The sequence below is a fragment of the Acipenser ruthenus genome, chromosome 6 (genome assembly GCF_902713425.1).
Source record: "Acipenser ruthenus chromosome 6, fAciRut3.2 maternal haplotype, whole genome shotgun sequence".
Taxonomy (NCBI): Eukaryota; Metazoa; Chordata; class Actinopteri; order Acipenseriformes; family Acipenseridae; genus Acipenser; species Acipenser ruthenus.
In genome coordinates, this window is record NC_081194.1 from 65126498 (window position 1) to 65143761 (window position 17264).

Consider the following 17264-nt stretch of genomic DNA (forward strand, 5'->3'; position numbering starts at 1 on the left):
TTTAATTAAACGTGCTGATAACCCAGCGAGAGACGTGGAGCCCGGGGCGAAACACATACCCCAACAAGTTATTAGAAAAGCCCCAGTAGCTTAAATATACCTTAAATCTCGTAACGATAAGATAATTTAGAAAATATTCTTTCCTTCACACGAGTCCAAGGCTGAGTTACTCCACTTTATAAATTTCCGTCTTTCAAGTCACGCACCTGCCACCTGTATACCATACAAATAGCAACATTAAATGAATACCTTATAAATAATCGATACATCCCCCATATATTACATTTGTACTGAACACAAACGCAGAGGGAACCTAAGAGTTTAACTAAAAGTCATCACTCAGAAACACTTTCAGAACTGATGAGCTATCTAACATTTTAATATACCGCATACAAAAATATCTGTGTGACTGCTGAACATAAAACCTGAGTCAAGGAAATGTGAAAATAAATCCATAACTAGAGGCCTCTGCTTTTTAAGTCCTACATGGTTTTAGTTGGTCAACTGCAAATTCAATCCACTAAACGTGTCCTAACTCTCTTTTCTATTATAGCCGCTGGGAGGTTTATACATTTCATTAGCATCTAAAAAAAACCGAAGATTGGTGACGTCATGCCAAACAGGAGTTAGGGAAAAAAGCAGAGAAAAGCTAAGTGTAAAAGAGTCCAACACTCCGCCCCTCGGCGCTCTCAAATCTTTGCATAAATATTGTAAGCTTTAAGCTGAGGACTCACAGCACAAAGTCACGAAGAGTATTGTACTGAGAAATACGTCTTTTTTATTCCTTTAATAAGTTCATCCAGAATTCGCTGGCAACCTCTGCGATTTTGCTAACTTATATGTGGCAGTGTTATGTTAAGGGCACCAGATGCTCTGTGCTCTTCGCTACTTTTCTGTTGAAGTGAGGCGCATCTTTTGCTGCTTCAGGCTTTTGTGTGTATTCAGATCCCTGGACTAAGAACAGAGCATTTGCTTTTCATTGTGTTTTATTTATTACTATTATCGTTAACCGAAATATCACAACGTTGTACCTGGCTACAACAACACGCCGAAACATTTACGGATTTGTATGCAATCATCTATCTGGGGTTGTTCAGGACCAGTTGTCAACTCATCACAAAGACAGCGGGATTTTAAAAACTGTACACGACTGCTTCAGCCGAAACGATGAGCAAACCTGCAGGATCAACAAGTGGGTTATCTATAGAAATACCGTGTTTAATGCTTACTGTATTTGCACAGTTATTTTTCACTTTTAGGTAACATGTATTCGAATTATACTCATGGTTTCACTACTCTGTGTGTCTGTGTGTGTGTACATATATATATATATATATATATATATATATATATATATATATATATATATATATATATATATATATATATATATATATATATATATATATATATATATATATACGTGTGTGTGTGTGTGTGTGTGTGTGTGTGTGTGTGTGTGTGTGTGTGTGTGTGTTTTAGTACCTGTCAAGGTAGTAATAATGAAGCATAAGACTGAACAATTTATTTGACAATATGATAGTGTGATATGATTGCATTTTTGTTTGACTTTCTGCATGGCCCTTTTACATCAGTTCCAAACTAAAATACAATCAATGCTAAATGGATCTGAAATCATATGACTTTTTTATGTAAAGATTGTATATATATATATATATATATATATATATATATATATATATATATATATATATATGTTAAAATATTTTGGAACTGCTTTTATTATTCTGGGAAATTGTTATTGAAACATAACCTACATCATTCCATGATTAAAGCCAGAATTAACACAATTCTGTGTTAATTATATATATATATATATATATATATATATATATATATATATATATATATATATATATATATATATATATATATAGTTTAAAATAACATTTAATAAATATATAGACCATTATATTATGTACTATGAAGACTTTAATGGTACTGTACTGAAGTTACAAATGTAACCTTAATGTAACACTTGTAAATGAGACGTAGTTCGGTGTATAATGTTTTCATTTTCATCTCATAGATGCAAATTTGGAAGATGTATATTTTATGAATGTTCATCTAACAACATACAAGTACAATATTATCTATACTTAAGAACAATTCAAATAAACTAGACCTAATGTTTAAGGGAATCCCAAATCAAAATGATAAATATGTATACAACACAGTTGCAAAACCGAATTGATTGTGATCAGCTCTCTGTTATGAATTGGTATCAGACGGAAAGCCATTGAAATATTTGTTCTTCATTATTGTATTCTTTAAACGTGTTAGTAAGCAACATGCTTGGCAGGTATAGAGCTATTTACGGTTCAGAAATGTACACGAAGTCAAAAAGCTGTTGTAAAGTTTGAACAAAATCGTGGTGACTTATCATCTTTAGCACAGTAGATTGCGTTTCATGATACGCGCCAGGCAGCACAAGTACAGTAATGTCTTCGTTTACGCCTGGGTGGTAATAATAATAAAAAAAAACCTTCCCCAGTCTCTAGCTTCCTTCAACAGACTCTGAGGTTGATTGTAATTACAGTAATAGAATATGCCATATATCTTTAAGCAATTACGACACACAATAAGCACCAATGGACCCCCTGCGGGGAAAAGTTAAAAACGGTTTCCCTCACTAAATACAATTGTGGTTTATTTTACTCTGCTCTCTCCTAGACTAAACCAGTCGACTGCAAGGCTCAAGCCATTGAAATGAAATCAAATTAGAAATAAACACCCAATTAACTTAAAATGGCACAGTATGTTTAAACACACAGAAGAACCAGTGCATAGATGGTTTCACACTCGGTAGATTCAGCAGTGATTACAGTGATTTGTATTTTGTATAGTAGGACAACAACATTAGGCCTATATTTCACAAATCAAAATGCTTTCGTGTGGTAGCATACTGTAAAGCCACTTTTTTATTCTATAATAACACATGTTGATTTGTTCAGTTTATCTAACAGATGAACTTGTTTTTTTAATGATGAAAAAATAAAAAAGACGGCTTTAAATTAATTTAACTTCTTAAGTTATGATTAAACAACGTAGTTTTAATCTTATTAATTTTCGAAGATTTATATGTAAAGCATTTATTTTTAGACATGCATACAAATACAATTTAATGGATAACATCATGAGTATCTCATGTTATTTTTAAGTTAAAAAGTTATTTTTGTTTTACTGTGTTCAGTCGTCACGTCTCATTTAAGAAACTTAAATTCTTACAAAAGGTATGACAAGGAACAAAACGCATTATATACATCAAAGACAAAAATATATATGTTCTGATGGGAAAGATGAGCCAAATGGAAGTCAATTTATATGTTGCATTCCTAAGATATTTTTTATTCTTGGAACAACAACAACAAACTATTGTAAAACACCGAGCAGCTAATTATCAACCGCCCAAACGAAAGTGGATTGCTTTCCCCTGTCTGATATCAGACCATATCTGAATTCCCATGCTACTCTTTTTGACGGTTCACTGGCGAATCAATAAGCAGGTGGCAATGTGTCATTGTAATTACACAGTCACCTATATATATATTTTTTCCCGACAGCACTTGTCGCTGTAGCAGCAAGCACCATATAACACTGCTTATCATTTACTTCTAGGAGATGTAATTTTACCTCCCTCTGGTTTGTGAACAGAACTCGTTCCTATTATTTCGATTGCTATGTCACTCTCTAATCCCCAAGCCTATAGACCTGTTGTGTAAAGCAGCTGTCGAGTTTCATTATAAGGAACGAGTTGGCGGCTTGTCGAGATCGAGGCAGTCAGACGAGCTTCAATGGGGAAATCATTAAGTTAACACTTTCTCTAATGTCCCCATTGTCTGCCTCGAACATTGTTTTAGAGACCCTGGATATGACGCTCGCTCCCAACAAATCTACGCATTCCCATGGACAGCAAATTAAAATGCACAGTCCATTGTTACAAACTGTCGCTGTTAAAAAGTAGAGAGGGAAAAGACAACACTAAGCCATTGACAGTACATTGTACAAAACTATAAATGAGTTTTACGTTTACATTAGGTACACGCCCAGCTGTTACAGTTTTAAGATTGCTTTCAAAATCCGTCTTATTTTGTCAAAAATATAACTAGACCTATTAGGCTTTATTGAGTATAACAATTTAACTAAAATGTAACGCTTTAAAGGTCTAAAGGCTGTATAATATTAAATAATTATGTGTTAAATGGATTATAAAGTAATTTAAGCAAGTTAATTTATCAAGCTAAGATTTCTAGTATTCTGTAAATGTAAGCTGTTTTGTCTTTAGTCATGTGGTATTTTCTCTCTTCTAATAAGTTTATATATTATTTTAATTTCAGTCAAAAGATTAGAAATTCCTTCTTTCTAAAATATTTCAGAGAAAGGCGAGGGCGTTTTTTTCTCAACAGCAAAAAAAACAACAAACTAATTTATTAGCTTTTAATGGGTACTGTAATTTTTTTTATATTGAAATTTGGCGGACTTTACACAAGTTATACGATACAATGCATCTAATAATGAAAGAGGCTTCATTTTTAATTGTCATTAATTTGCCGTGTTGTTAAATGCTTATTGTTTATTAAAATATTTTCGTTATAATTTTTTTTTTTTTTGAAGGTCGTATTTTGGACATTCCGTGTAAAGTGTGTGGTGACAGGAGCTCAGGAAAGCACTACGGTGTTTATGCTTGCGACGGCTGTTCTGGGTTTTTTAAACGAAGTATTAGAAGAAATCGGACCTATGTCTGCAAATCTGGTAATCAGGTAAAGTTGTCTGTTTTGAAATGCGTTGCATAGAAATACCATGTTAACTTTTTTGTTGTTGTTGATTGATTAATTGTGTTGCAAGTGTGCCTTTAAAGAGATCAATACACGCATCTAGTTATCAGTGACTGAATGTTTTGAATATGTTATGTTTATTATTTTAATAACTATCCAAGCTGCCATTTACAGTCCATTGCAAAACTACGTTTTATATACAGTTCTATTAAAATGTATATTGTAATATAAAGCCCAACGCCCCAGTTAAGATATATTATACAGTTACAAAAGGTAACAGTAGGCTACTTGTCTTTTGTATTCGTATCTATATGCTTTGCTGACTTTCAGGGAAAGTAGTGCTGTAACAGAGATAGCAGGAAGCTGCAGAGAAATCGCTTGTACAGGAAGGTGGCGCTGTCTTAGGTGCTGAACAAGGCGAACTAAAAAGTGCATCATCATCGCATTTTTTAGTATCGCAACTTTTTGGTACCGGTAGTTTAAATGTATCCGTGTTTTTGTTGTCTATGATTCAAATTCATTTTCTACATTTTTTTCTCTCCCGGATCAGATTGTTGTTTTGTCTAAAGTAATTGATAAATGATAAAATCACTGATATTAATAATGTAATTAATTCCTAGAATAAATGGTACACCCATCTAATTAAATATTTAAAACCAATTATACGAAATAATAATAAAAAATGCCTGTGGTTTGTTATGGTATTACTTATGCTATTCAATCTGTATGTAATAATACTGCAAGATGGTAAAACTAACTGCCTTTTCTCGTTGTCTTCAGGAAAGAATTAGTCGAAACATTCGTCAGTTTTATTAAGTTTCTTTTAGTTGTCTATTACAATTTTCTATGTCTCTTAATAGTTTGTCTCAACTTTTTGTATTCATTTTTAAACTTGTAAACTTGTTTTATTTAAGGTTAAATAATCGTAAAGGCCTAATTAAATATGTAACAAATCAATGTCATGTTTGTTGTTTGTATTCATGTTTTAGGGAGGCTGCCCTGTGGATAAGACTCACAGAAATCAATGCAGAGCCTGCCGATTGAAAAAGTGTCTGGAAGCTAACATGAACAAAGACGGTAAACGCCGCTTCGTTAAATTAATTAACATGCATTGTTCACATGGGTCTATAAACAGAGAGTTAAGAGGAATAAAAATGTGATTCGGTGAATTCGCAAGCCTCACATGAGTTTAGAGTTTAGGAACTCCAAATGATAGAAAGCACGTGTTACCTTTGTCCAAGTAAAAAAAAAAAAAAAAAAGTGATAAACGAGGGGGAAACAAAACATTCAAAACAAGCATAACTGAAGAAACCGGTAAATAAAAGCCTGATTGATGAATGTAATAATTTGATATCCTACATGACTGGTTGCCCATCTCATTTTAAAAGTAAAGGATAAAAATAAGTTTAAATCAATTTTAGATAGATATACATTTTACATAGACGTTTGGGATTTTTTTTTAATGAATACAGAAGCGACCTTTCTCACGACTGTAGCGTCTCACCCTCAAAATCTGCTTATCGTTGGCCTGCTGTGCGGCTTCTTCATGAATGACCTCAGCCAAACGACGCAGTCAATTGAACCAGCTACACTAATGACCTACAATTATATTATTAAATGTGCATCATATAAAACTGTAATAACAATATTTAAGACTTTATTTTAACGGTATATACTTGGTTTTAAAGTACTGCAACATGGTTTATTTGCAACAAGTTCTATTTAGCAATATTAGTGAAAGAAAATATACGAGATATTTCAAAACTGTAAGTTTATAAAAGGTTTTCATGTAATGGGAAGGTTATTTATCCGTGGTCCAATCTAAACTAACTCCGTTTGATTTGACCAAATGTTTCGTTTTGGTTGCGCAATGCTTCCTAAATGTGAAGTTAACGCGAAGAAGAAATGTGTTTGCTGTGTTCTATCTGTCTGTGAAGAACACCTCATTCACACATTCATAACCACATTAAGACATATACAACTGCGAGTCTGTTCCCCGTCTGAACATCCAGATCTAAAAACTGAACAATCATAGGCCTCTATTCTCCGGGGCATTCCGATTGTACGCTTTTGTAGATCACAGAAAAAAAATCCGATTATGTATTTTAACACATACTCTATTTTAACCTATACGTAGTATTAGTTGTTACATTGTTGTTGTTTTTTTTTGTTTTTTAATGAAAAAAAAATGACAAGAAACCAAAAAACCTGCCCGTTTTGTCCATGAAAAAAAGCTTGTATTTTAATATATTAATGTTGGCTTTTTTTTCAGCTGTGCAACATGAAAGGGGTCCCAGGACGTCAACTATACGAAAGCAAGTGGCACTGTACTTCAGAGGACACAAGGAGGTCAGTGGCGCGACGTCTCACTTTTCATCCAACGCTATACCTGGCCAAGCTTTCTTCACGGCAGTCACCCAGATAGAACCACACAACCTGGAGCTTGCTACTGTTTCCAGCACCCCAGAACGGCAGACCATCGTAGGACTGGCACAACCCACCCCTAAGGTATAAACCATGACATATCCATTTTTAGTTGTGATTGAAGCAGAGGAATTTCAAACTTTAACGAGGTCAAATGTGTCTGTGATCTATCTGGCATATGAAAAACGATTTCATTTATATTTTGTATTATTGTGTTTTACACGTGAATCTTCAAGCCGTCTTTAAAAAGGGACTGCGTTGGCTAATGCCGGTTCTACAGCGCACGAACAAGCGTGTTTTCAATCCACGTTAAAATTATGACACATCCCTTATAAGGCGTCGCGTTAGATAAACTGAACCCCCTCCCCCACACCCCACCCCCGCCCCCTTTGTACAGCACATTGCATTTCTTTTGATAATTGGACGACATTTTTAATTGTTGTTTTATAATACCAAGGTGTATCCTGCCTTAGCTAAGGCGGCGCCCACTATTTAGACTTAATCTACTCTCTACTACAGAAAAAAGTTAGTGCACTAACAGTTAAATAAAGTTAGTGCATTATTCCCGGCTTATTATAATGACACGTGCTTTATTAAAACGCACTTACATTGTGCACACATGCAACTATAATGATGCTTTAGATTATGAAATGCAATTGCCATTTTGTTCAAATGCTGCTTAACTTTTTAATTGTATTGCAGTATCCACATGAAGTGAGCGCCGCACCAATGTATCTGTATGAAGTAGCCACGGAATCAGTGTGCGAGTCAGCGGCAAGACTATTGTTCATGAGCATCAAATGGGCAAAAAGTGTACCAGCATTTTCTACTCTGCCTTTACAAGATCAAGTAAGAACCCGAGAATGCAAGTTGCAATGTTTTATTTTGTAATGTAATTGATAACTCTGGCGACATTTGGGACATATATGTTTTAATTATTTATCTACAGCCAATTAAGATGGCAACAATTATTTACCACCACCATTCGGAAATTTAACTTTAAAACAATACGAATGGTTTACTAAGCAATAATTAGCAAGGGCCGTACCAGTCATGAAAAATCACCAAGACATTTGCCCATTCAGAATAAAATAACACATCAAATAGCAACTACCTGAAGCTTTCATTTTCTGAGCAATATCTGCTGATTTTTGTTTGATGTATAACACATTTTTCAGTTTTATTTGCTTGTATTTATATTTCATTTTTGGTAAATATATTTTTTAAAGATTATTTTGCCTCCATCTTCAAACAGTGTTTTTTTTTTTACTTTTGACTTTTTGTCTTCAAAAGCGAACAATCGTTTATGCCACTTATATATGTTTCAAACGGGCTTACGCCCTTAAGTTCAAATCAGACACCACCATACGATGTACTTCAAGATAGCTAGTTAAGTTGTAGTTTCACGTGGAGTTCGGGGAAGCGCACGTGAAGATCGATAGAAAGCAGTTGCAGTGAATCGTAAGAGTCATCTTCAAATACCTAGTACTACCGTTATCGGGAAACGGCCCCCCGGTCAAGGGAACACCCAGCAGCACTGAGCTTGAAGAGCGCAGCTGACATGTAGGGATGCAACAAGCCCGTTAAATATTTAGGGCCAGTTCCCGGGCAGCCCTGAAGTTCAACAGAATAATTTTTTAACTATATTTGAAAGGTAGCCAATGCAAACTTTCCAAGACAGATGTAATATGTTCAATTCATTTTGTACTTGTCAGTATTCTTGCAGCAGCAACATTCAGCAGCATTCTGGACCAGTTGCATATTCAGATTATTTCAATAATGTTATTATTTGTTAGAATTAAACAAGCGTAGAATATTTATTTAGTTTGCTATTTGACGTGTTGTTTTATTCAGTTGCGTTGTGTACTGCACAGCTAATGTGGTACTGTAGCTTTAATTAGAAGACCGACCCGCACTGTGACGTTCCCGCTCACTGCTTGACTTGCGGTGTCTTCAGATGAGACTGCTCGCATATTAAACAAAAACTCTTATATATTCTTTAAGACATGACCACTGGTGATGTGCAGCAAAATATTCTCACGTTTTATTTGCTTAAAAACATTTTGATTCAAACAGAACAAAGAAAAAAGCACACCGCGTTTCGACATATATCGACACATCAGATGTAGCTATACAATATTGGTCAGCATCTTTTTTTATATATATAAAAAAAACTTTGACGTGCACGAATGCATTCATGATTATTATTTATTATTTAATATTACAATTTTATATATGGCCCAATAAAGACATATAGGAACACTACAACAAGTCTGTTATCAGGCGACAAATTTACTTTCACCTGCTCAAGGGATATACAGTATGTGGTATATTGAGAGCTTGTGTTTTTAACATATTGGTCTGATAAAACGAATACACATTCCTTTAATCTTGGCATCAATACAACCACCCCAGTTAATTAAAAGGCTAATTTAATCAGCAGCTACCCACTTGCCTTGAAGAGAGAATTCTAATGTTGACAAGCTGCATATTTCATCCAGTACATGTACTGTTGTTACATTAGGCTACTTTGATTGTGTCATCTAAAAATAAACATTTCATATAATTGCTTATTGGATTTATATTATTTTCCAGCTATAATATGTTTGATTATGATTATGATTATTATTTTTATTATTATTTATTTATTTATTTATTTATTTATTTATTTATTTATTTAATTTCCATGACAGTTAATTCTTTTGGAAGAGGCCTGGAGAGAGCTGTTTGTTCTCGGAATTGCACAGTGGGCTATCCCGATTGATTCCAACACTCTACTGGCGGTTTCTGGTAAGAACTGGAAAGAGCTTTATGTACATGTTTCATCTTTTTTTTTTTTTTTTTTACTGTGTAATTAACATTACAATACATTATTAAAAAGGGAAACACGTGAATAAGAGCATATTCCCATGGAACAATAGGATGTACCTGTCATTTATTAAATCACATTTAAATGCTAATGTTATTTTGTTGAATTACTTGATTCTTTTTAATTGTTATTTGAAATTCAAATTACAATTATTCATAGCAAGTTTTTACATGTGTTTGGCTTTTTTTCCGGTGACCTTGAATTTCTGTTATGTTTGAAGGCATGAGCACAGAGAACACGGACTCTCAGAGATTAAACAAAATTATTACAGAAATCCAAGCCCTGCAAGAGGTAGTTGGCAGATTCAGACAACTTCGACTGGACGCCACAGAATTCGCTTGCCTCAAGTGTATTGTCACGTTCAAAGCTGGTAAGTAAAGATTGGTCTACGGTGATTGGACAAGCAATGGAAACACCTGCTGTAGCGCTGTCAGTGGTGTGTGGCGTCATGCTGTCGCTGATTCTAAACTACTGTTGTTTATACCAGTGGCGGCTGGTGGTAACAAAAAAAAAAAAAAAATGGGAGGCACAAAAAAGCAGGTGTCTTGGGGTCCCCTTCAGCCACCAGCAGCAGAAGAGTCGTATTATTTTATTTTAGGGCAGCAGTGTGGAGTAGTGGTTAGGGCTCTGGACTCTTGACCGGAGGGTTGTGGGTTCAATCCCCAGTGGGGACACTGCTGCTGTACCCTTGAGCAAGGTACTTTACCTAGATTGCTCCAGTAAAAACCCAACTGTAAAATGGGTAATTGTATGTAAAAATAATGTGATATCTTGTAACAATTGTAAGGCGCCCTGGATAAGGGCGTCTGCTAAGAAATAAATAATAATAATAATAATATTTTGACTGACACTTTTCATATCTTCTTAACGTTTTGCCCCAATTGAAAGCTGTTAAACGCATTTTCTCCACCAGCCAGTAGAAAAAAGGAAAACAGTAGAACACCATAATTTATTCGAATAAACTTAACTTAACACACTGCCAACGTATGTTTAAAATACAACATTAATATAGCATTTAGATTTCAAGAACACGTCACTTTAACAGACTGTGCATAACATATCGAAACAAAGTTGTTAAAGGTAGTGGAAGTCAGACAAAAATAAAGCACACCCTATCGACTTAATTTGTTAAATAAATGGCCAACGAAATAATTAGATACCGTTTTGTACATATCTATTTAATATAAATGAAAAAATTCTGAAACACTTTAGTTCTGGAGCAAGGTACATAATTACTCAACTGTATCTTGAAGCAAAGGTGGCCAATGGAAAACCTCGCAAAAGTAATAATAATAATAATAATAATAATAATAATAATAATAATAATAATAATAATAAAAACAGAAACAGTAATTATAATTAAAACACACGTGTTGTCATTTTGCATGCCTCCGAGTTGATCTAAGATTTATATATTTTTTTTAAAAAGAAACCTTCCGCTCCTCCCAGTGTCGTCTCTGACTCAGCGGAGAATTCCCTTCTTCCTTTCTTTGGTGGAGAAATAGTACTTTTCAGTTTTATACACGCACACTAACCTCCCCCAGAAGTTGCACTTTAACTTCATAACTAACAAGGTCTCTCGACTTGCTGTGATTCTCCGATCTTGACTTTTTAAATCAACAAATCCATACTTTGACCGTGCGAGCTAAAAAGTAAACAACGCCAGCAACAGACGGTTATGTGCTACACCTCCATTCAGCCATTCCACTCTGTCATAACCAACCACTGACCAATGACCCGTTCATACTAGCAATTTCAATTTTTGGTTGTGGCCTCCCTTCAGATGTTATCTTAAATGCGTTAGTATAATTTAACGTGGCAAACTGAGTCTTAATCAGCAGATCAACTGCGTTATACTCCATTTTACATTTAACGCCTGCGCACAAGACAAGCAACAAAATAAAACAGTAACCAAAAATGTTGTGTTTCTTACCGGCGACTCGATGCTAAACGAACGATACAATTTTAATCAGCACGCATTAATTAACGCATACACAGTGCATAACAGTACTGCTACAGCAGAGGGTGTACGATGTGGGTGCTTCTCCCAATTAAAACCCGTGATCAGATGGCGCGAGCTGCTAGTGGAGTATTGTGCTTCATACAGACAGGAATTCGCAATCGGAGGCATTGCCTCCTCTAATAAAAGAAGAAAAAAAAACTCTCTGGGTTCCTTCAATTAAAGTCTGTGCTCAGATCACGCGATCTGCTACTGCCACTACTGTGTTTAATGGGAGATGGGAGTTTACCATGGAGGCAAAGCCTCCCCATAAGAAAATGCTCCTCCAGGACCAGAACACCATCTGCCACTGCTAGTTACTTTAATTAAGCGAGTCTCTTAGCAGCCAGCATTGCTGTTAATTTATGAATGTTGAATCTAAGGTTTAGATTAAAATGTTTTTTTTCTTACATTTTAGCCATTAGCCAGTATTTAATTTTATTGAACATAATTATATTATAATGCTATATGTGTGTGTGTGTATATATATATATATATATATATATATATATATATATATATATATATATATATATAGCATATGAAAGAAAAGTTTTAAAAAAAATGTACACCAAAAGTTTAAAAGATTAAAAAATCTTTTATTTTCAGGACGTTTCGGGCAAAAGCCCTTCTTCAGCTGTTTAAAAAGAAAAGTAAACACAGTGCAGTAAACTTGTTATTCAAGAATTGTAATTATACAAACACTCTGTGGATGGTGTCATGATTATTAGATATTAGAATAGAATGTTCATTCCCAGAGGTTCCAAAGTTCCCAGTTTGAAGATAAACTCTCGTTCTTTTTGTTTCCGAGCAACAATTGTTCCATAGCACTGATTGATCACACAGACTGTGATGTCTTCAGCAGTGTGTTTGTCTATCTATCTATCTATCTATCTATCTATCTATCTATCTATCTATCTATCTATCTTTTTTTGAATCAGTGGTTGGAAATTCTGCCCTGTGATTGGTTAAAACCTCATCATAGGAGAAAATGGCTGAACACCGATTCTGTGACTTAACAGAAAATGAACTGCAAAATATACTACAAAAGAAAGATGCTCCAAACACTAAAATGGTGATTAAAACTCACAGTTTTCTGACTCGAGGATGTAAACAAAAATGACGGCTTGGAAAAATAACAAACTCTGATAGGTTAAAACATGACCATGCGTATATATAGCCTATACCATGGCTTGCATACTAATGAGCCGATTCACACTGAATAAATCACTACGCACCACTACATTCTAAATTCCATGACAAACTGCCATTTTATTTGTTTTTAGTTACAAAACCACTGCCAAAAATGAGTGACATTCCACCTATTTCCTTTAATATATTTGGGGATTAAAACAGATAACTGGTACAGCACCAACTTGTTGAGTGAAGACAGCAGTCCACCTGAAAAAAATAAATAAATAAAACAAGTGCACCAGCAACTGTCAAGAGTAACACATAACAGTAGATGAGGAACAGCTAAATGAAATAGAAGAAAACAAAGATTGAAAAAAAACGACAGAATGCCCTGTTAATGTACTTAAAGACTGACTTGAAAAAAAAAATATGGACATTCATTTTAAGAAATGCAGTCCAAAAAATCTCAACAACATTAAAGAGGATTTTATGCCAGTGCAAGAAGTTCCAGTATTCAGTCTATAGTTTTATAACGCTGAGATCTGGACTAAATAGATATTTTAACAGTAGAAATGTTAACATCTCTACTGACAGCGAGTTTAAAACCAGCAATAACGTACTCCTGTCAGTCATCATGACAACTTTTAGAAAAGCAGTTTTAGGGTGCATTTTTAAAGTGCAATACAGTATAACCATAACTTCCTGGCTTTTTAAATTGTCACAGTGAATGTCTAATTCGCCATGTATTTCTTCTAGTGCCCACCCACACCGGTTCAGAGCTACGGACCTTTCGCAATGCGTCGGCTGTTGCCTCACTGCAGGATGAAGCACAGCTGACCTTGAACAGCTATATACACACACGGTAAGATGGCATTTCTTTTTAGTTCATAGGGTAGTTATTAAAAAAAAAAAAGTGAAGTTATTTTTCAGAATGTATTGTGATTTTTGCAGTTTAGTAGATTGTTAATAATAATAGGCTCATTATTGCCAAATGTTAATAATAGAGAATAACACCAGCTAGCAGTAATAATTAAGACGACCCATGCCAAATTCTCGATGAACTGTTCCATGCTATATACAAAAGGATTTGCTGAAATTGATAATCTATTCTAAAACTCTCAACATTCATTTGGTTAAAACAATAGCGCTGATTGCTGTGAAAAATAATTATAATCGTTTCTTTTTAACCTTTAAAATAACAACATGTTATCCTGTAATTCTTATAGGTATCCAACACAGCCTTGTCGGTTTGGAAAACTGCTGTTACTTCTGCCAGCTTTAAGATCAGTAAGCCCCTCCACCATTGAAGAGGTCTTCTTTAAGAAAACGATAGGAAACGTACCAATCACGAGGCTGCTTTCTGACATGTACAAATCCAGCGATATTTGAACATGAATGGTTAGTGTTTCATATGTCAACAGAGACGTGTGTCCCCAAATCAGAGGAAAAAATAAATGTATCTTTCTGACAGACTTTTTGCTGTTGACGATATTAACAGTAATTTATTCAACAACATGAAATGTTTTGCTTGGAGATGAGAGAAATTACATTCACCATTTGTTCTGAATTTTTGAGCGAACAGATCTGTTAGTTGAATCAATCGAAGTTCCGGTCTGGGTTTTTTTTTTCAGCCAAACTGAAGCAGAAAGTTGGGAAGGACTGTCTGGTAACAGTATGCAGACGTGCAGAACCATTTAACTTAGAATAGTGAATGGTTTTCAGACACGTGTAACGTTTTTTTGAAGGAAGACGCTTTCATTTTCAGAACATTGCAAAACCTGATTGTAAATGTATTGCGTTGATCTATATTGTGTGACACAACAGTAAGGTTTGTGATATACCTGAATATTAAAGATACAATTCATTCTGAATTCGAAGAGAGGTATACTGTAGTTAGTTTTATATGTTTTGTTGTGTGTGTGTGTATGTGTGTGTGGGTGTGTGTGGGTGTGTGTGTGTGTGTGACTTACTCCTGTTTGCTATATGGAAAATTAACTCGCATCTCAAAGGCAGACAAGCTTTACAATCAGCGTGTATTTTCAGTGTATAATATACAGCAAAAGAAACCAAATAAAGTAGAACATGTTTGCTCCAGTCAGCTAGTCGCTGTCCTTGACACAGTGCTGAAACCAAAGGCAATACTTTTGGAGAACGCTGAGGTGTGTGGAAAGGGCGTGCTGTGCCAAATACATGGCATGGTTCATGCCGGGACTGTTTCTGAGGATTGGACAGAAGACACAGCTATGATATTCTTTTTGCCTTCAGTCAGTACTTTGACAAGTTTAATGATGTAAAAGCAGCTGCAGGCAAAATATTGCTTTTTATTTAAAAAAAAAAAAGTTTTTTGCGCTGATGTGGCAGCCTGAACATTGTTGTATTGTAAGTACTGTAGACACTAGCACTGAGAAATTCAGCACTTAGACTTTGATAGAATGTTAAATTGTTTTGATGTACAAAAAGTGAAGTATTAACTGACTTGTGAAATAAGTACTGTTGTATATGATTAGAATAAATAATATTGAACGTTGTTTTTTGTTGTTGTTGTTAGTTTTTTTTTTTCACCGCAGGGCTCAGCTGCGCGGCGCACAGCACTGCATTACTCACAACACAACTATTGAAGTTTCTATGGAACGAGTTTATTTTTGTATTGCTGGCAATGCACTGTTGTGTGCTAGATGGCAATAGATGACTGTTACGTCTATGGGAGAGCCTACTCTAGCCTGTGTTACATATATCTTTGGCAGGTAACTAAAATAGAAGAATAGCTTCTGAACTTAGGTCAAAGAACAGAAAGCATCAAAGTAAAAAAGGGGGTGTTCTAAAACTTAAAACATTACTGTCTGTAGATTCTTGAATACATACAAAAAGAAAATCAATAGCTCATGATTTTGTTATCCCTTTCATACTTTATTGGTAAATATAAAGTTGTATATTCAAATCTGAAATCTTACAGAAAAGAAACCATGACAAAAACCCTGCATAAAACACCAAATTTTATTGAGACAAAAAAAACTCTCAGGTGTTAGCAATTATTTCAGAAAAATCAATTATATGCAAATGCAGATGAGGGAAAACAAGCTAGTCAGTTCCAGTAATGATGTGTGTGCTGACAATAAAAGATAAAGCTGCATAATAGATTCAACATGCAAAGGGCAGTGCTGTTCATTAAGCAAGACCTATGGTCGTGAAATCTGGATGTAAAAAAAATAATAATGCTGCATGCTGCACACACTTTCTGCAAACGGGTGGTCCTTCACACAAAAGAGGCCCCCCTGCATTCTATATAAAACTATATGGTTCTGACTCTCTAGAATCCTTGCAGTGTTTAGGTTCTATAGAACCATTAATATATACTGAAGAACAGACTAAAACTGTAACATAGGTTCCAAATGAAATTATTCACATTTGGAACCATTAGTCAGGGTATAAAAGGCTCATAAAAGCCCTTTATGATTATATTTCGAACAATTTATTTTTCTACTGAATTTTATAGAACACCCTGTTGTTCAGTATATATGCACTCATCATTAAACATCATAGACAAAATAAGGATCACAGGAACCCTTTTTCTAAGCATGCTTAACAGATTAATTTGTCACACAAATTGATTTCTGTAATAAATGCTAGAAAAATACAGCTTGTCCTTAATAGAAAACATGATTACTGCTGAGAAAATAGATAGATGGCAGTTGTAATTTTCAAATATATTTTGCAAGAGCAAAACTGGTACAAAGGATACCCATATTATATTTTTTTTAAATCCAATACATTTAAATAGTGAAATTGTGCTGATTAGTTGCGCTGTGGTTGTGGCCGTAGACGAGTGGGCAGATCTGGCTTTAGCCAGACTGCAGATCTGATAGAGTTTGATACAGAGCTGATAGTAGACTCTCAGTTGGCATGTGTTTCCAAATCCACATTCTATATACAAATACATCAGATTATGGGACAGAGAACTGGATACCTGGGAGCGTGGAATGGCAAATGTAACCAAAAAAAACACCATACTGTAAAACCAAATGTTTAAGAACAGTCAAGTCTC

The 17264-nt window shown here is 34.7% G+C and overlaps 1 protein-coding gene across 1 annotated transcript; it reads left to right on the forward strand.

Moving 5' to 3' along the window:
* Positions 1–664: 664 nt before the first annotated feature.
* Positions 665–15744, forward strand: LOC117410365 (nuclear receptor subfamily 2 group E member 1). The gene is made up of 9 exons (XM_034016802.3): positions 665–1192; positions 4636–4781; positions 5786–5873; positions 7069–7304; positions 7923–8069; positions 9914–10010; positions 10310–10459; positions 13979–14084; positions 14449–15744. Exons 1-9 carry the CDS (start codon positions 1168–1170, stop codon positions 14609–14611), a joined length of 1158 nt encoding a protein of 385 aa, XP_033872693.1. The 5' UTR covers positions 665–1167; the 3' UTR covers positions 14612–15744.
* The last annotated feature ends 1520 nt before the right edge of the window (positions 15745–17264 follow it).

Bases quoted from the DNA above. Each gene is read 5' to 3' on its own strand.
- LOC117410365 (XM_034016802.3), top strand. From the start codon at position 1,168: ATGAGCAAACCTGCAGGATCAACAA. The intron at 7,305-7,922 runs GTATAAACCATG...ATTGTATTGCAG, and splicing joins TGGCACAACCCACCCCTAAG to TATCCACATGAAGTGAGCGC. The intron at 14,085-14,448 runs GTAAGATGGCAT...TAATTCTTATAG, and splicing joins AACAGCTATATACACACACG to GTATCCAACACAGCCTTGTC.